Source organism: Petaurus breviceps, unplaced genomic scaffold (assembly GCF_028583685.1).
Source record: "Petaurus breviceps papuanus isolate PSGF00001 unplaced genomic scaffold, PetGlider_PUasm1.0 186, whole genome shotgun sequence".
NCBI classification, from domain to species: Eukaryota; Metazoa; Chordata; class Mammalia; order Diprotodontia; family Petauridae; genus Petaurus; species Petaurus breviceps.
Window position 1 is genome coordinate 6,225,068 of NW_027185798.1, and position 17,761 is coordinate 6,242,828.

Consider the following 17,761-nt stretch of genomic DNA (forward strand, 5'->3'; position numbering starts at 1 on the left):
GGCTTATTTTAGAGGAATCTTACACAGTAAGGGGAGGGCTTATTATCAGGGAAACACGGTAGTGTATGTATGCCTTAAGAAACAGGTAAACAGAATCAAAAGCTCTGTTGTGACACATTGTATTCCCTTGAATTAAAAGGGTCTTTAGGTTAAGCTGATTGTATAAATTTAATCCATCTCCTGCCCTTTCTGAGTCTTCCTGTTCCTTCCTCTCTCCTACCTTCTCACTTCCCTTCCTCCCTTTTTTCCTCTCTCTCTCCCTCCCTCCTTCCTTCCTTTCTTCCCTTTCTCCTTCTCTTCATTCTTTCCCTTCTCTTTTCCTTCTTCCATCCCATCTGTCCTCTTTCATCTCTCCTTCTCTCTCCTCCTGCCTTCTTTCCCTTTTTTCTTCTTTCCCTCTCTTTTCTTTACTTCCACTTCCCTCCTCCTTTCCTTCTCTTTTTCACTCTTCCTCTTTTTCTTTCTCCTATCCCTCCTCTCCCTTCTCTCCCTCATTCTTTCCCTCTCTTCCTCTTTCCTTCTTCTCCTTCCTCTCTCCCTCTTCTCTTCCTCCCTTCTTTTCCTCTTACTCCCCATCTCCTTCCCTTCTTCCTTCCTTGCCCCCCTCCCCCAACTTACCGTCTCTCACCTTGTGGTCCCTTTGAACATAGGACTTGCTGAGTACCATTGGCTGTAACACAAAGATGTTTTTTCTTCGAGTAGATTTCTTTGTAGCTAAGTTAAATCAAATCCCTGCTCCTGGCCCCCTGTAGCCCCCTGCCTTTGGTGATACTGAGGGTTGTGACAGCTCTGAAAATATTTCAGCCATTTGTTCCCCCTGGGAAAACTTGCTCCAAGCATCCAGTTGGAGGCTGCTTGGGGGCGTGAAACAGCCTCTGCCTTGAAGCCTGGAGGCCTGAATGTGAGCTCCAGCCTTGGTGCCAGGCCTGGGCTTTCCCATCTGTCATGTGGGGTGAAGTGCCTTGTAGTAAAGAGAGGCTGCAAGAGCCTCACCACTATTGAAGTGTTCCTGGGAATAGCCCAGATCTCCCTTTAACCCTTCTGATAGCTGGGGCTGCCCCAGTTTGGGCCCAAGGGCCTTTCTTGGGTTTAGTTTGCATGCTTAGGGGGCCTCTACCATCAGGCTCCAGAGTTCAGGAACTTCTGACGTGGCTTCAGAGTCTGCCTCTGGGTACAAACAGTAGGAGCTTAATAAATGTTGGATGCTTGACCCAGAAGAGTGTATGCCAAGTCAATACAAGGTCATTAGGGGATGGTGCTGGCCAAGGTGAGGAGGGTGGGGCAGGGCATTCCAAATAGTCTTGGAAGCCACCCTATGCACGGCCACTCTGTGCGCGGCCACCCTGCGCACGGCCACTCTGTGGCAGACCTTGTTGAAGCTGCTTAACCAGAGCTGCTCTGCCATCCATGAGTTTGGAGGAATTCCATGAAGCATTTTGTCATCAGTATTTATGAAACCCTTTTTATTTACAAAAGACTTGACCACCATCTTACTCTTTATAATCATTGCTCAGGCCAGCCTCATGAGACAGACCAACATTACAGATCCATAGGTCAGTCAATGCTGTCATGGCCCTGGAAAGGTTCCCATCTCCGTCCCTGGCACTTCCCCAGCCAGAGCACCTTCCTGGTCCCTGCTCCTCCTCAGTCTTGGCACCAGGCACATAAGCTCCCTGAGGCCAGGCTCCATCTGGGCTTCTGAATTTGAGTGCCCAGGGCTTTGGCCTGTGCTTGGCTTTTTAAAAGAGAACTTGAAAATTCCTTTTCATTCATTTACTACTAACCAACATTGAGCAATTATGAAAGTCAGAGAATTTTGTAGGTGATGAGAATGACTGATGTTACCTTCTTGTGCTCTTTTAGCCAAATGAAAGATGCTAGTGTCCCCCTAACCCTTGAATCAACCTGCTGGGAGGGTGGGGTGCAGAAGATGAAGTTAGCTGGCAGGACGGTGGTCCTGGTTACTAGAGACCCAGGGAACAGACCAGGAACAGAATTTCCACGGGCTCCATCATTTGGATCCCTGGGCAGATCTTTTCCTCCTTGGTCAGGGTTCTGCAGGGAATAATTGATTACTTTGTGCTTCCTGTGTCTGTTGGAAGTTCACTATTACTACTTGTTTTGCTTTTGGGAAGGACAAAACCTACCAGGCTAATTATGTTTCTGTAAGCCTTTAAAGTTTCCAAAGTTCTTTTCTCACAACCACCTTATAAGCTCTTAGTGGTGCAGGTATTATTAACCCCACTTTACAGATGAGTAAAATGTGGCCCAGACAGATTAAGTGACTTGTGTGCAGTGTTAACGGAGCTGGGATTCAAAGCCAGGTTCTTCTCACCCCAAGCCATTGGTTTTCCCAGCAGGCCACTGCCGCTTTGTGGCTTTAGATGAATGTTAATACTGACGAATAGGGCCCGACATCTATACCAGTAGAATACAGACCGATAGCTTGGCGACATCTACCTCTTATAACTATGAAGATTTGCTCCCTTGGGAACAGTGTCCCCACACACAGACGGAGGCACACAGAAACAAATCTATACACATATTCATATGTACATCTGTATGGACACACAAATGGGAACCGGTGTGAAAGTCAAGATGGTTTCAGAGTTGTGGATTGTCCACACACACACACACACACACACACGAGCATGCACATCTGTCTGTAAATGTGCATGTGTGATGGCTGTGTGTTCCGTTCCTGGGTTTGTGCACACTTCCAAAGTCAGGTTTGTTCTCCCTCGTTAGGAGATGCTTGCACACGGTCATCAGATCAGCAAGCACAGTTTTGCGTAGCATTGGGAGCTAACATAGGCTTCTTTCTGTGGCCAGGAAACTGGGATGGCTTTTTTTCCCCCGGCCCAACTCTTCGTATGTTTACTTTAGAAAGCTCCTGTTTCTTGTTTTTGTCATTTCTTCTCTATTTTTGCTTTAAAGGGACCACGTGGCCAGCTGTTAGTGGCAAGGAGGTCACCTGATGGAGTCGGCCTGGATTTGCATGTGTGTGAAGGGGGGAGGGGGCAGGACTGTTTCTGGTTAGGAACTTGGACATCTGACAGGAACGTTTCAGAGCACAAAGAACAAAAACGGGGATTGTCTCTGCAATGGTGAGCTTCTGTTGTGGACAGCGCTTTTAAGTGTGCATTAAATTTGACGCGGTAGTGACAACATTGCCCTTTGAAGTTTTGTTTCTCCTCCATGTTTTTATTGTGTTTTTTCTTGTCTGAATCTCTCTAAGTGCTCACGAACTCTGCCCCCACCCCCATAGAGACCCTCGTGTGATAAATAAGGCACGGCTGTTTGATAGAGGCCCATGAGGATGAGCTGCATCTCCGGCATTTGCCTGCCCAGGGGCAGTGCCAGGCCCAGGAAGGGGTGGAAGGTGCAGGAGTCAGACTGGAGCTGCTCAGGCACACGGCGCATTCTCTGCATGTTGGGCTGGACCCTCTCCAACGGGGTCCTGAGTGGGCCGCATTTCCAGGTGCTTCCATGTGGCCTCCAGAACTGGGGGCCCAGACAAGGTCCAACAGGAAGCCGCCCGGAGGAGCCGGGAGCCTGCCGTGTCTTCTCGTGGTCCTGAGGGCTCCCTTGCTGCTTGTGCTCTGCCCAAGGCCAAAGCTTCTTCTGCTGCTGTCTTGCCAAGCCTGCCCCTTGGCACTTGTGGCTTTCACTCATGAGGACACAAGGCAGTGAGCCGTGCTCGGAGCTGGGCTCAGGTGCCCTCTCTGGGGGGGGGGGGGGGGGGCCGTGTGCAACTAGGGAGATTCAGACAAGAAAAAAACCAATAAAAACATGGAGGAGAAAAAAAACGGGGGGGGGGGGGGGGGGGGGGGGGGGGGGGGGGGGGAGGGAAGGGCTTTGTGTTCATTTTCTGTGTTTTCCTAGAAGCTCTTCCAGGGCGGGAGGAGCCCATCCTTATGGGTCACTAATCTGGTACAAAGAGAATGGGCTGTTCTCCCCCAGCCCGGTGCAGATGCCCCCTCAGAGTCAGTAGGAAACTAAGCATTCAGACCCAGTCTCAGGCCAGAGTCTTGGAGGCCTCTTCATCCTTCACTCACTGTGTCATCAGGTCCTATCGGTTCTGCCTTTGAAGCCCCCCTCCAGTGGGCATCTGCTGTCTCATTCCAAGTGCCCCTGGTCTGGGCTCCTGCCCCCTTGATGCCAGGATGACTGTAGCAGCTTCCGATCTGATCTTTCTGCCAGCAGCCTCTAACCCAGGATATCCTGCGTGTATCCCTGCCAGGCTACGCTTCCTATGCTCCCCCTCCCCTCTCCTCTTTGCCTCCAGAATGGCGCCTGGGGGCAGGAGACGATTCCAGAGTTGCCTTCAGAAGACCTTGGTTAGAATTTCCGCAGGCTCCCGAGCTCTGCCATTTGCTGGGCCTGGGAGCAAGGAGATGTCACCTAATTTCTGAGCCTCAATTCCCCTTGGCTGTTAAATATGGATAACCATATTTACATAATGTACTTTTTATAGTTGGATGGAAAGTGTTTTATCCACTTCAAGTTAGCACAGAGCCCTGAACTTGGAGAGAGGCTTCAGTGCCACCTCTGATGCTTACCAGATGTGGCCCTAGCCCTCAGTTTCCTCATCTGTAGCATGAGAGGGTTGGCCTCCATGACCACTAAGGTTCTTCAGCTCTAGATCCAGAATCTCATGAAAGCACCATGTAAATGGAGCTACTTTCATAATTAGCAGTAATGGTTTTGATGGTCTAGGCTTCCTTCTTTCTGCCTGGTTGGTTCTGGTCACAGTGGCCTCCCCCGGCACCATGCCATGCAGAGGCCTACCTCTGTGGGCCACCTTCATAAATGAATGAATGGATAAAAAGGATTTATTCAGGGCTTATCATGTGCTAAGTTAGGGCAGCTAGGTGGTGTAGTGAACACAGTACCAGGCCTGGAGTCAGGAAGACTCATCTTCCTGAGTTTACATTTGGCCTCCGACACTTCCTAGCTGTGGGACCCTGGGCAAGTCACTTCACCCTGTTTGCCTCAGTTTCCTCATCTGTAAAATGAGCTGGAAGAGGAAATGGCAGACCAAGAAAACTCCAAATGGGATCGGTCACAGAGAGTAGGCCAGGACTGAAACGACTCTACAACAACAAATGTGCCAGGCACTGGGCTCCAGACAGAAGAAGGAGATGGTCCCTTCAGCCAGGGAGCTCCTAGACCAGATAGAGGAGACAGTAGCTGTGAGATGGCTCAGCTTCAGGGCCCTCATACAGTGCAGGGGCAGACACCAGAGCCCCTGCGTACCTGAGGGCCGTGCCTCTGGGTCTGGGCAGGGAATCTGGTGGGCAGAAGGTCAAGTGACTGAGGAAAGAGCTTCACGCTTGGTAGTGAGTGGTGTGTGCCTGGTGTCTGATAGATCCGGACAAGTGGCCTTCCTCAGCTTTGGCACTGGACCCCAAATACAGGGTTATATATATATAATGTATAACAGATTGTTATACATTAAAATCAACCAATCAAATAAGGCCAATTAATTAAAAGGAAACAATTAACCAGGATACCACATTGGGCAATCTGACTTCTAATTGGATGAAGGATTAAGGCCTTTCCAGGTTGGGAAGGGAAGAATGAACAGGTGCGGTTCCCACCCCTCCCAAGCATCTGTGAGCAATCAAAGAAACAATGTCCGACTGACCGGTGTGGGGCCAGTTTTCAGATCAGACACAGGGATTTCTGGTCAGGGTAAGCTGCGTCCTTAGTGAAGTGTCTCTAAGAAGCAGGGAGAGGTGGCCCCGCTGAAGCAAGCCTGGCGTACTTCATTCCCAGCACCACTCGCTGCTCCGGCCCCCTCAGTCCCCTCAGTCATCAGTCAGAGGGCTAGGCGTAGTGGGCCTCAGGCAGTAAGTCTGGATGGCCATGATCTCACTGGAAGGAATGTCACTGGTGGTTGGGACTGCCCCTGCCCTCTGCTGTTGGGAAGGTAATTTGTGGCCTGTTGGGGGCCAAGAGGTACTGCCTTGCCAGCCTGCAGAGCCCTTTGGCTTTCATTTTGTCCACCTGTCCATGTCTGACCTGACAGATCATGATGACTACTAGCACGTTACATGCGTGCCCCCTCTCTAGAAGGCCTCATCCTACCCTCACACCATCTCTCTGAGGCAAGTGCTGTCATTACCCCCATCTTACAGATGAGGAAACTGAGGCTGAGAAAAGATAGGTGACTTGGTCAGAATAACATAACTGATATGTGTCGATGGCAGGAATTGAGCTCAGGGCTTCCCAACCCCCAGGTCATTGCTCTTCCTGCCACACCATGTGATGTCCACGATGGTGCCAGAGGCCAGGCCACGTGGCAGGATATACGATGCATTATTCGGGATGGCGCGTGGGGGTGGGCACAGGGGAGGAGCAGCATCCAAGGTGTCGTCAGAGGAATGTGTGGGAGTGGGGAGGACCAGGGAAGGAGAGCCCCACACCTGATGAGGGCCCGTGTGGCCGAGGGAGGGAGCGGTCATGGCAGAAGGCAGAGCCCTGGCGCGCTGCAGTGGGATTCATCTCTTACACCTGATTGGGATGGTTTCAGGAAAACCAGCTATTATAGAAAAGGAATATTCATTCTCTCTGGTGGCTTATATAGTGAAGAAATAGGTCATGAGCAGTAATCTAAACTGACTGCTGATAAATAATTAAAACTAATGGATTTTACCACAATCTTTGAGAAAGCACCAAGATTTCCATTCCATTTTCTGATACACAGAAGGAGGGCTTTTGTCATGTATACCAATAAATGCCATATACGATGATTTCTAGCTCCTTTTTTCCACCCCCTCCTTGGATAAGGCCTGAACAAGCCCGTGTTCAATGGATGGTAACACTTTCAATTGTCTAATGATTAGTGATGGTGGCTTTACTTTCTCCCAAGCCTTGTTTTAAGCTCAGTCTCAGAATAGCTAGCAGAGGGTTTAACTTGTCTTGTTCGTACTTGGAGCTCAGGGGATCGGGCCCTAGAGCTGGACAGGGCTTAGTTTGTTCATTGAGTCCAGCTCGTTGTTTTTACTGTTTAGGAAACTGAGTCTTGGAGAATTTAAGGGACATCCCCAAGTGTCCCGACTGATAAACATCAGGGCCGGGACTGCCCCTGAGGTGCACGAGTGCCACCGTCCATCCTCTGTGCTGCTTCCAGCCGCAGAGATCACTGTTGTGAATATGAAATCCCAGGGTTGACTGGTTGTAACCCTCAAAAAAAATTTCCCATTATCATTTTTAAGGTTAATCTGCAATATCAACATTTTTTCCACCACATTTGATTTAAATGTTCACACTGAAATTGCGCCATCAGCCTTTGTGAGCCTATCACAGCCCGCCAGCCACAGAATCTGTGATTGGTCTCCAGTGAAATACAATAAACCCTTTGAAAACATCATCTCCAAGCCTTCTGAGGGTTCTCCATTGATCTCTTCGACCTGGCACGTTCAGATGTGGTAGACAAGGAAATAAAATTATTTTTCTTTTTCTTTTTTTGAAGGTTGAGGGGACTCTGTGAGGTTCAGTAGGGAGAGTATTTGACTGGCAGTCAGGAAGATCGGGTTCAAATCGTACTTCTGACATTTACTGGCTGTATGACCTTATTCGAGTCACAGCCTCTCTGGCCCCCAAGGTCCCTTCTTGCTCCAGACCCAGGATCCTGTTGGCCTTGTGACAACTGCGGCAGAATACTTTCGTAGAAAAATAAAGCGGACACACGCTGTGGCTTGACGTCAAGCCATTGGGAGCCCACGTTTCCCCAGACAGTCTGGAGTCCCAACTCTCTGCTCTGTCAATCCAGTTCCCCCTTCCCCATCATTGGGTTTAGGGGCATGATGTCCCATGATCTGGAAAGTCCATGTGAAATGTCTTGGCCCTCCCTTAATGCCAGAGAAGTCTAAATGTTTCCCTTTTCTTTTATGGGGGTGTTTACAGAACCTTATTGTAAAATTTGGGCTAGGTATTTGGTTATAGGCTCTGTGTCATCTGTTGACCTTTGTTTGTCGTCTGTGGTTTCTGCAAAACTCCCAAAATATTCTCATTTAATTTCTTATGCCAGCCCACAATCTGTCAAAACCACAGAGAGGGGGAAAGTGGTGATGTGGAAGGGATAACTATAGAGACATGAAAACATTTGCATTTCCTGTACTGGCCCCATCGAGGCACTGGCCTGCAGGTTGGAATGGCTGCGGGGCTTTCCCCCCATACTGATATTTTGGCCAAACCTGAAGCCCAGAATGTCGTAGTTGAATAATTCATATGTTGGGATGGAAGGTCTAGCCAGGGGAGCATTGAAAGGTCTCTCTGATTAATTTGCCAGCTCCGCCGCATTTCCTGCAGCCAAAATCTACCTTTTAGAGTTCAGGGCTCTAGATTAGTCATCAAAAGAAAACACAAGCCACAGACTGAATGAGAGTGAAATTTGAGGTACACCCCCCCCAAAATATCCTCACACTCTCCCCACCTTTTCTAGCTTTTGGATTAACTTGGAATTTCCAGGTAAAATTTGGTATCTGTAAATTTAATGGAGTTCCTCTTTTAGACTAGGAGTTCTTAAACTGGACACTTTTAGCTTGCTTTAAAAAAATTTTGGTCACTGTATTTTGATACAGTACATTTCTTCTGTAGGCCTTTGTTGTTTTTTGGGGTGGCAGTTGGGGGTTCCATTTTAATGCATCTTTCTAAGAGGGGCTTACTGGACTTCATTGGATTGCCCAGCGACTTGGGGGCACAATTTGTCTGCCTAGGGCTCAAGCAAGATAAAGAAACTCTTCTAATTTAGGGATCCTTTTGAATAGATCTGGGATCCATACCTAGGGCCTTTAGCACAACTCTAGAGGAGGAGCGGAGCCAAGGGTTAAGTGGGTTCCTTTGGGAATCTCTGCTGGTTCTGAGTCTGTGGGCACCATCTCTCACCTCCTTCTCCATCAATATTTCACCCATGTTTTTGTTGTCTGTCATTGGTCTTATGAGGGTTCCAACCTTCTCGCTCCATTTCTAGGGTTAAGCCGTATACCAGCCCCTTAGTACACATACATAAAACAAGGGTATTTAAGGGAGCTTTTTCCCAGTCTTCCCCTGATGAGCCAGGTCCGAAATAGAATGTGACAGCTGAGCTCCCCACGTCAGGGCTGCTGATGGTCCTGGGCAGCTTCTCCTAATGATTCCTCTGGCAGCCACTGGGATGTTCCCTGGCCATTGCCACCTCCAGGTGCTGCCTCCAGGACAGACTGTGGAAGCCACAGACCCAGTGGGGGAAATGAGATGCCATTGGCCAGTGCTCTTAGCAAGACCATTTATTATGGACCACTTTATCCACCAGGAAAGATCAAAGGGCCTTTGTCACAAATCATAAGATACAGACACCTCAGAGGTGAAGTTATCCCATAATGCAGGGGGGAAGCCAGATTCAGGCAGGCTTCAAAGCAATTGCAAATGGAGTGCAGCTTGGCTCACCCCTTCATCTGGGCTCTGTGGCCCGATGCCATAAAGCCAGTAATGAGGTGCGGTGCAACCTTGTTATTTGGGTTTTGATTTAGGAAATGATGGGTCTGAATTTGGGGAAATTTGTCAGTTACTCAGTTTCAAAGCAACAATCACTAATTTTGTGTTTTTATGTCACCTGCATTTCCTAATGTAGCCTTTCCCCTTCCAGAAACAATCATTTTTAAATGTTTTTGATACTCAGTATTTTAAAGACAGCTTTATTACCTTTATGACTTGTAAGAGCAGCCATTTACATGCAAATTGTAGGTATACTAAAGTATATAAGAGAGTTTTTCTTCCTCTGTACAGATTAACCAGCATCCTATAATCTTATTTACAAACTTAATTTCTTTATAAGCTTTCAGCTCATCCCAAGAGATTCATAGCACTTTTGAGTGGATGAGGTTTTACTCATTCAGTCAACAAGGTCTCATAAAGCTGGGTCCCCAGATTCATGCTCCTTTCTGAGTCCTAGGTTAGGCAGGGACTGAAAGCTGGAGCAGGGAGGAGAGCCAGTAGGAGGGTGGGTACAGAGACCGAAGGAGCCCTTAGAGATGGACCCCAGAAAAACAAGGCCACGCAGGGAGCTCCCAGAAGACCCTTTAACCTTGGTCTCCCTCTGTTTTCTCCCTCCTTGAAGAGGGAGGCATATCATGCCCATCTGGCTCAGGGTGATTTTCAGAACTAATGAAAATGGTTTGTAAATATACAAAGTGCTTTTTAAATGTTAATAAATCATGTTTTGCCCAATGCCAAGCAAGAAAAAATTCCACGTTATGACTCTCAGTCCTACTAAGACACATTGGATATTGATCACCAGCTTGATCGCACATCAGTATGTCTGCATCATGGCCCATTGGGTTTTTCCAAGGAACTGGAGGGTGCTTTGGGCTAAGTGGTCCATGAACAGAAAACTCTGGAGGGGTTTTGACTGGTGGTATCCGACTTGACGGACCATTCCATGGCTCCAGAAACTAGCGTTTTTTTAAAAATCTTTTGTCTATCCAGTATTTCACTTGTGTCCAGCCAGGCCCTCCCCTTCCCTCTGCCTTTGTTTGAAAATTTCAGGAAAATGCTTGATGTGGGGCTTGCAAGTGGCTGATTCTTCAGGGCCCGATTCCTCCCCAGACAGCAAAGGGCATTACATTTTAAGATGACAATAAATCATATAGTGTCCTTGCTAAGTGACATTAGAGATCCCCATGGGTCAGGATTGAGCTTCTGTATTTTTGTCTCTTTGCTTTAGTACAGGGAGGGCAGAATTCTGTCTGACATGCAGATAATATTTGCAGGCAGTGTGTGATGAGGAATTTCTCAGGGTGCCAAAAATAAATTTAGCAGGAGTGATTTTTAGCTGGTGACTCGAGGTCTGTGTGCAGTTTTGTTTCCTGGGGTATCTGTCCCTCCCTCCATCTCTCAGTTCTTCTTTCTGGCATTTCAGTACCCCAAAGCATGTTTTTTTGGTCAACTGTCACAGACAAAGTCCTGAACTTGGGGTCAAATATCACCTCAGACACTTGGTAGCAATTGAATCCACGGGGCAAATAATTTATTTCATATCTCTGTGACTTAGTTTCCTCATCTGTAAAATGAAAGAGGTTGGATCAATGTCCTCCAAGGTCTATAGGATCCTGTGATTAAAATCTGAATTGTGAAATGAAGTGATTTATTGTTTTTTAGACAAATACAGCTAATTTGCTCACATGACTGTGAGGGGGGAGGGAGAAGGTAGGAGACATAGCTGAAGTGTTTACGTCGCACTGTTTAAAAGCCCCCATAGTCTAATAGCTTGTTGGTGGGTGGCGGGAGAACATAAAGAAACAATTTTGTTATGGCCTGGTCTTTTTCAAGGCCCAGGGAAAATAGCTCATTGCCCAGTTGATTGGGATCAGGCAGACCAGGGAACTTTTTGAGTTACCATGAGTCTGAAGAAGGAATCTACACATTATTTATTTATTCTTTACCTTCTTTCTTCAAAGTTTGTACTAGGGGGATTCCATTAGACCTTGAAAAGTCAGTGTGGTGTAGTTAGTGCAAAACATGTTTTATTTGTAGTCAGAGGACCTGGGTTCAAATCCTAGCATTGCTGTGGGTTAGACAAGATAGCTTCTGAGGGCCCTTCCCTGTCAGGAGCTATAATCCTAAAGCCTATGTCTTCTGTGGCCAATATAAGGAATAATTCCATTTACCTTTTCAAGAGGACCATAGGAAGAGCCGTTGACGGCCTTAACGTGTTCTTAGCATGAATGTTAAAATACTTTGTGCTTTTCTGTCTTCCATTTACCTCTCAAGCCAGTCATGCAGCCAGCAAACATTTACTAATCTCCTGCTGTATACCAGAAGCTGTGCTCAGCATTTGGGGGTACGATAGAATGCCAAAGTACAGACTTGCCTGAGTGCCGACCCCCAGAATTTCAGGGTTTCTCAAGGGGACCATTGCCCTTATTACTGTGCCGCATTTGGGCTCCCAGCTTCCACGGTGACTGTGGGCCTGGCTTACCTGCCTTCCTGGGGCATCCTCAGGGGCAGAAGGTGTCTTCTTTTTGCCTCTGTTCGGTGCCTGGTACACAGGACGTTCCTCCCAGGTGCTTCCTGACTGATTTTTGGCCATCCTCAGCTATGTTGGACTCCCCCAGTCGATTCTAAGCACTTCAAAGAATGGGGCAGTCAGAAGGGTCCTTGGAGGCCTGCGTGTCCAGCCCAGAGGTGGAAGAACATCCCTCTGTCCTACCTGCTAGGATCCCCAGACAGCCCACTGCTGCCAAGCTCAAGAAATAAGGGCCAGTCCTGGCCCCTGAAATGGCTTTGTTGCAGAATGTTATTTTATCTCTAGAGAGTCCAGAGTGGTTCATTTTAGTCCTCAAGTGTCCTGGGCATGAGGGCACAGCCATCTTTGGGCCAATAAACCAGTCAGGAAACTTTTATTCAACTTCTTCTTTGTGCCAGGTGCTGGGGATACAGACCCCAGAAAAAACCAGCCCCCACCTTCAGGGATTTTGTGTTCTGTCATCTCCAACTAGCAGGGGCTGTTCCATCTGGATCTCTAATGTAATTCAGCATTTGTTAATACCTGCTTTGGGCAGGCACTCTGCAAAGTGATTTCCATTTAGTTCTTTGATTTGTACCCTTAGGCTGCTGGGGGGTCCCATTCATGCCCATCACCATCTCTCTCAATTGCCTTTTTCTGCTGCAGCCATTGTGGCACTCTCCATAAGCAGTCCCAGTAATAACGGGGAGAATGTTTATGTTGGGAAGCTGGGGCTTTATTTATTTCCTTATTTTGGAGCACAGTGCTTGGCACCCAACGACGACTTCTGCGTGCATCTCATTGCAAGTTTGGTGCTATTTCCCAGGTGTTTTTTCTCTTCTTGTTGTGTTCTGGGCCTCACCCATCACCCATCCCATGTGCATGTGGGGCCCTCCCCAGGGGGCTGACCATCCAGCGACATGCACGGCTCCGAACGGTGAGCCTTCGCCATGCTTTTGGGCCCGCCATTTTGCCCAAAACAGTCTGTAGTAAATGAAGAGACTAATGTTTGCTTCCCATTTCTTCCTGCCATTTGTAACTGCACTGGAGTCTAGACTTTGCATCGAGACCCTGGCTGGCCAAAGAGCCTTTCATGTTTGTTTCCTTGTTCCAGCATTTCCTGACCTTCCTCAGACCTCCTCTGCCACCCTTCTTAGTCCCTGTCAGAAGAGAGCCCGCCTCCCACTCGACCAAGGAAACAGAGGCTCCCGGTCTGAGCACCAGCTTCTCTCTGTGGCCCTTCTGGGGATGTTTTCCTCCATATCTGATCAATCACCCCGTCTTGTCAGTCCTCTTCCCTCCCCTCCTTGCTCTGCATTTAAGCGACCACCCCAGCCCAGCCTCTCTGCCGGTTGTGAAGTTGATTTGTTTGAATCCAGGTGTGGACTTTACACTCACCCCCTCCTCCCCATTCCCTTCTATCTTCTTGTGCCTAGCTCCATGCTCCAGCCTGCTGCAATCTCTTCAGATCTTGGCCCTGTCATTCAGTATCACTGCCCACCCTACCTCTCCAACCTTCCTGTCACTAACAAATCTGATAAGCATCCCATCTGTGGATGCCTTTACCCAAGTTACTGGAAAAACATTCACTTAAGCAGGTTTTCCTTTGAAATTGTAAGACATCCCTAGCTCTGCAAATGGACAAATCTGCTTTGATTTAAGGATAAAAGTGCCGTCTTCACCAAAGTTAGACTCTCTACTCTATGCTGCTGTATAAAGACAGAATTCTCCTTTGCTCATGCCCAGTTTTCAGTGCCATAATAACAACATATGTACCAAAACTCAAAGCATTTAGCTAAAGGGACCCGAATGGTCTTGGTTTTATACATCCAGTCAGTTCTCTGGTTTGTGAATCCTCATCATAATGAATTTCTCAAGAAGGCGCACCCAAATTGGTAGTAAGGGATTCTGAAGAGAGCTTTATTCCTTTGATGTTTAATTTACATTAACAGTGCATTCAGAAAAGGTTTAAAAGTCAAAGTTATGGCCTTAATCCATTTCGTATAGAAATAATGTTCAAACCTAAATCATAACATTTACTTATTTCAAGTGAATTTATCATAGTAGACCTTATCACGTTGCCAGAGCTGACATCACCGAAGAGGTGTTGGGTTTGTTTTTATCACATTGCTTATGAAATCAGGTGTATGCAAATAAGGACTAATTATTCGAAATGAAATCTAACCAAGCTTGATTAAAATAAAATTTAGATTAAGCAAAGCCAAATTTGTCTATAATATACTAGAAATAAAAGGAAATGGGGGTGGCTTGATGTTGTTTTGCTCCGGGCCGTTGTAGAGCCCACAGCCTAACGTATTTGCTTCTCCTTTTTTTTTCACATGTCTGCCTCCTGATTCATCCTTTTGTGGGCTCCAGGATCTGCGTAAGCAGGTTGCTCCTCTGTTGAAGAGTTTCCAAGGAGAGGTAAGTTCTGACATTGTTGAGTTTGTGCCCTGAGGTGTCTGTATGTGGGAAACAGGTTTTCCTTTTATTCACATTAAATAAATGTCTGTTAGGTAACCTATGTACTCTGCTTGACCCTTAACTAGCCATATATAGATTGGTCTAATGCAGATTTTGTGTAAAATTCCACTTTCCACCAACCACACCCATTCTTATGCAAAGGTTTCATAGAACTGCTTATGATTTGTGTGATTGTCTGTGGTTGGACTTTGATGCTGGTGTTTGCTTGGGGCTTGGGGTGGGGGTGGGTTCCCCACCTGTGATTTCATTAGCTTAGGGACTCCCCTGTGAGGAAGTCCCTACTCCACCTATGTAGCTTGGCATTTATCCTACAACTTTATAAAGTCTTAATTGCTTTGGGCAGTGAAAGATTAAGTGACTTGCCCATGGTCACAGTGCTAGTCTGTGTCAATTTGTACTTAAACCCAGGTTTTCCTGGCTCTAAGGCCGCCTCTCTATCTATGGTATAATAAGTAGAATAGAAAGGTATCTTTTAAGCCACCTACTGTGTGCTGGGCACTCTGCTAGGCCACAGATGGAAGTGAGACATCCCAGCTTTCAGCGCACTCACATTCTAATTAAGGGACATAACACATTTGGGGGGAGCTCAGCTGTGACAAGGGTGGAAAGGCTCAGTAGACTTGAGAGTGAGCGCAGCAGCGTGCCAGAGGCAAGGCCCAGAGGTTGGGAAGGGGAGGGTCTGGTGGAATCTGAGGGGATGCTGGGGTGCCAAGCTGATGGGCTCCTGCTAGTCTGAAAAGAAAAAGGAATTTCAAACAGTAGGGAAGAAGCCGTCCTTTGGTCTATGGAGACGCTAAGGTGTGGCCCAGTGAACTCCAACTTTAGACACTTTGTGGATGTGTGACCATGGGCAAGGCTCCTGGTGTCACTGAGCCTCAGTTTACTTACATCAAAAATGACAAAAATACAGCTTGAACCAAGATGCCTCCTAGGACTTTGGTAAGGAAGGAGTCTTGGGAATCCCTCAGCGCAGGGAAGATGGTGGTTGCTATTTCTGGTGGTCACCAGCCCCTCTGGAGTCACAAACCCACAAGACTCCCCCTGAAGGGTGAGCCGCCCAGTGCTAGCCCCTGCATGCAGCCTGCTTGGTCCTTTAGAGTTAAGCGTGCGCAGGGTTCTGCATATCCAGAGCTGGCTTCTTTCCTGTGCCAGCTGGCCTATCTTGCTAGCCTGGTTGCTTCCATTAGAAAGATGGAGGATCATAGGAAGGCATTCTGGAGGTCATTGAGTATTGGCATAGAGTAGGGGACGGGGCCTGGGCTTAAGGCCAGGAGAGGTGTGGACCCACGTGCCTGCCCTGATATTCAGTGGTGATGGGGCTGCCTCATTTGTGAAATGGGAATGATACTGAGACCTCTGTCATGGGATCAGGTGAGATACTGTCTGTAAAGCACTTTGTAGACACTTTTAAGCACTCCAAAAATACTCATTTTAATTAGGTTAAAAATGCTATATAGCTATATTCTCTTGAAATTATTTTCACTTAAAATTATTAGATAGACTGTGACCTCCTGACTCAGACCTGTGGTCTCTGCAGTCCAGAGTTCTGGCATCAGTGGATGGCCTCTGGGAGGGCATAATTGACCCCTAAGATATCAATCTGCAGAGGCTAGGGAGGGGCTGTGCCCGTTCCTTAAAAGCCTGGGAGGGTCTCCTATCCACGGATCGTAACGCTCTTTCTGCTTTCAGCCTGGATCACCAATTAAGGTAATAAATTCCATGTCCTTATTACCAACCCTGTGATAATAGCTCACACTTCTGTAATGCAGCAAGGTTTAAAAATATGAGATTCTCCTTATGTGTGCTGGGCAATGATTATGACAAATGGTCCCGGACACCTTCATCCCAGTGGCCAGGGCCCCAGGAGATGGTATGCATCATGCCTTGATTTTGTAATCCTTCCTTAGAGGCCCCCCCAGAGGCAGGTGGTGCCATGAGGAAAGGGCTAGATATGGAACCAAAGGACCTGGGCTCAAATCCTGGCTCCTGTCTGTGTGGTATTGGGCAAGGCACCTCCTTTCTCTGAGCCCAGTGTTCTCATCTACTCACCGAGGTGCTGGACTCAGTTCTCTTGAGAATCCCTTACAAGAGGCCACCATCCCTGATCCTAGCACTGAAGAGTTCCCCTTAGCTGCATTTCATACAACATTCCACATGTAGTTCTTTACCCTGCTATTCAAGGCCCTGTCCCCCCTGCCTTTGGGCCTCCTCCGCGGTGTGAGCCCCACGCGCCAAACAGGCCAGCTGGTCACTGTTCCAAGAAGCGGTGCTCGTCCTGGCCTCTGAGGCTGTGACAGCCTTCATCCAAGGCCCTTATCCTCTGGTGAACCCGCTGGCCATGACCACTCCCCCTTAGGAATCTCCCTGTCCTTGTTCCTGGGAGCCCTCATTGGCCATCAGGCTCTGGTCACTTTGTCTTCTTTACCTTGTTTCATAATCTCATCTGCCTCTCCACCTGATTATCAGCTTTGTGAGGACAGCAGGCACACAGTAGGCACCTTCTCAGGGCTCTGCTCTGCCTCCCCCAGGCCAGAGGTCCTTCTGCTTAGCAGAAAAAACAGAAGCAATACAAGAATTGAGTGGCCCGGCCAGCTTCCTGTTGTCCGTTATCACTCCCTCTTTGGTCTTCCTTTTTCACCCAACATAACTTAAAAAAGCATTATTTATCTTTTGCCTTTGTCATCTTGAATCCATTGTGAGCTTTAGGACTCCCAGAACAATTCTTAGAGAAGATCCTGCTCTGAGCCACCCCTCTTCTCGTTCCCACCCTCGCATCCATCTCTGGCACATTTCATTTTAAGATCCAAGTTGGTCCGAGTTTCCCCCGTGTCCACACCAGTCTCCTTAGACACGTCCTGCTTTCTTCTTCAGTGAAATTGTTTTTCTTTGTCTCTTGAAAATCTCCTTTCTTTACTGAAGTTGTATCAGTTTCTTGTTTCTGGAAACTGCTTCATAAACCTTTGGGGGGGATTTTTGTGAAGCCAGCCTTGAATATTGTAAAAGCAGCTTCATGCTAGACAGAGGCTCCCGTGCAGGATGCAGGGCCTTCTGCACTCGGATACTTTCTTTGTGTTGGCCCCCTTAGAATGGAAGCTTCTAGAGGGCGGGCACGTAAGGGTTGATTTTTGCTTGGGATCATTTCAGCGTTGGCCTTAGCGGGTGTGACCGTCAGGCTGCCATTGATTTGTTCGTTTCCTCTGATGCGTCCACATTGCTGTCAGCACCTTCTGTTGTTGAATTGTTTCAGTTGCAGCTGACTCTTCATGGCCCCATTTGTAGTTTTCT

The 17,761-nt window shown here is 47.7% G+C and overlaps 1 protein-coding gene across 1 annotated transcript in view; it reads left to right on the forward strand.

Annotated features, from left to right (window-relative positions):
- Positions 1–17,761, forward strand: part of CUX1 (cut like homeobox 1) — a 301,593-nt gene that overhangs the window by 76,526 nt on the left and 207,306 nt on the right. The window contains exon 4 of the mRNA XM_069089141.1: positions 14,369–14,416. Within this exon, the coding sequence (XP_068945242.1) occupies positions 14,369–14,416 (48 nt within the window). The remainder of the gene's footprint in view (positions 1–14,368; positions 14,417–17,761) is intronic.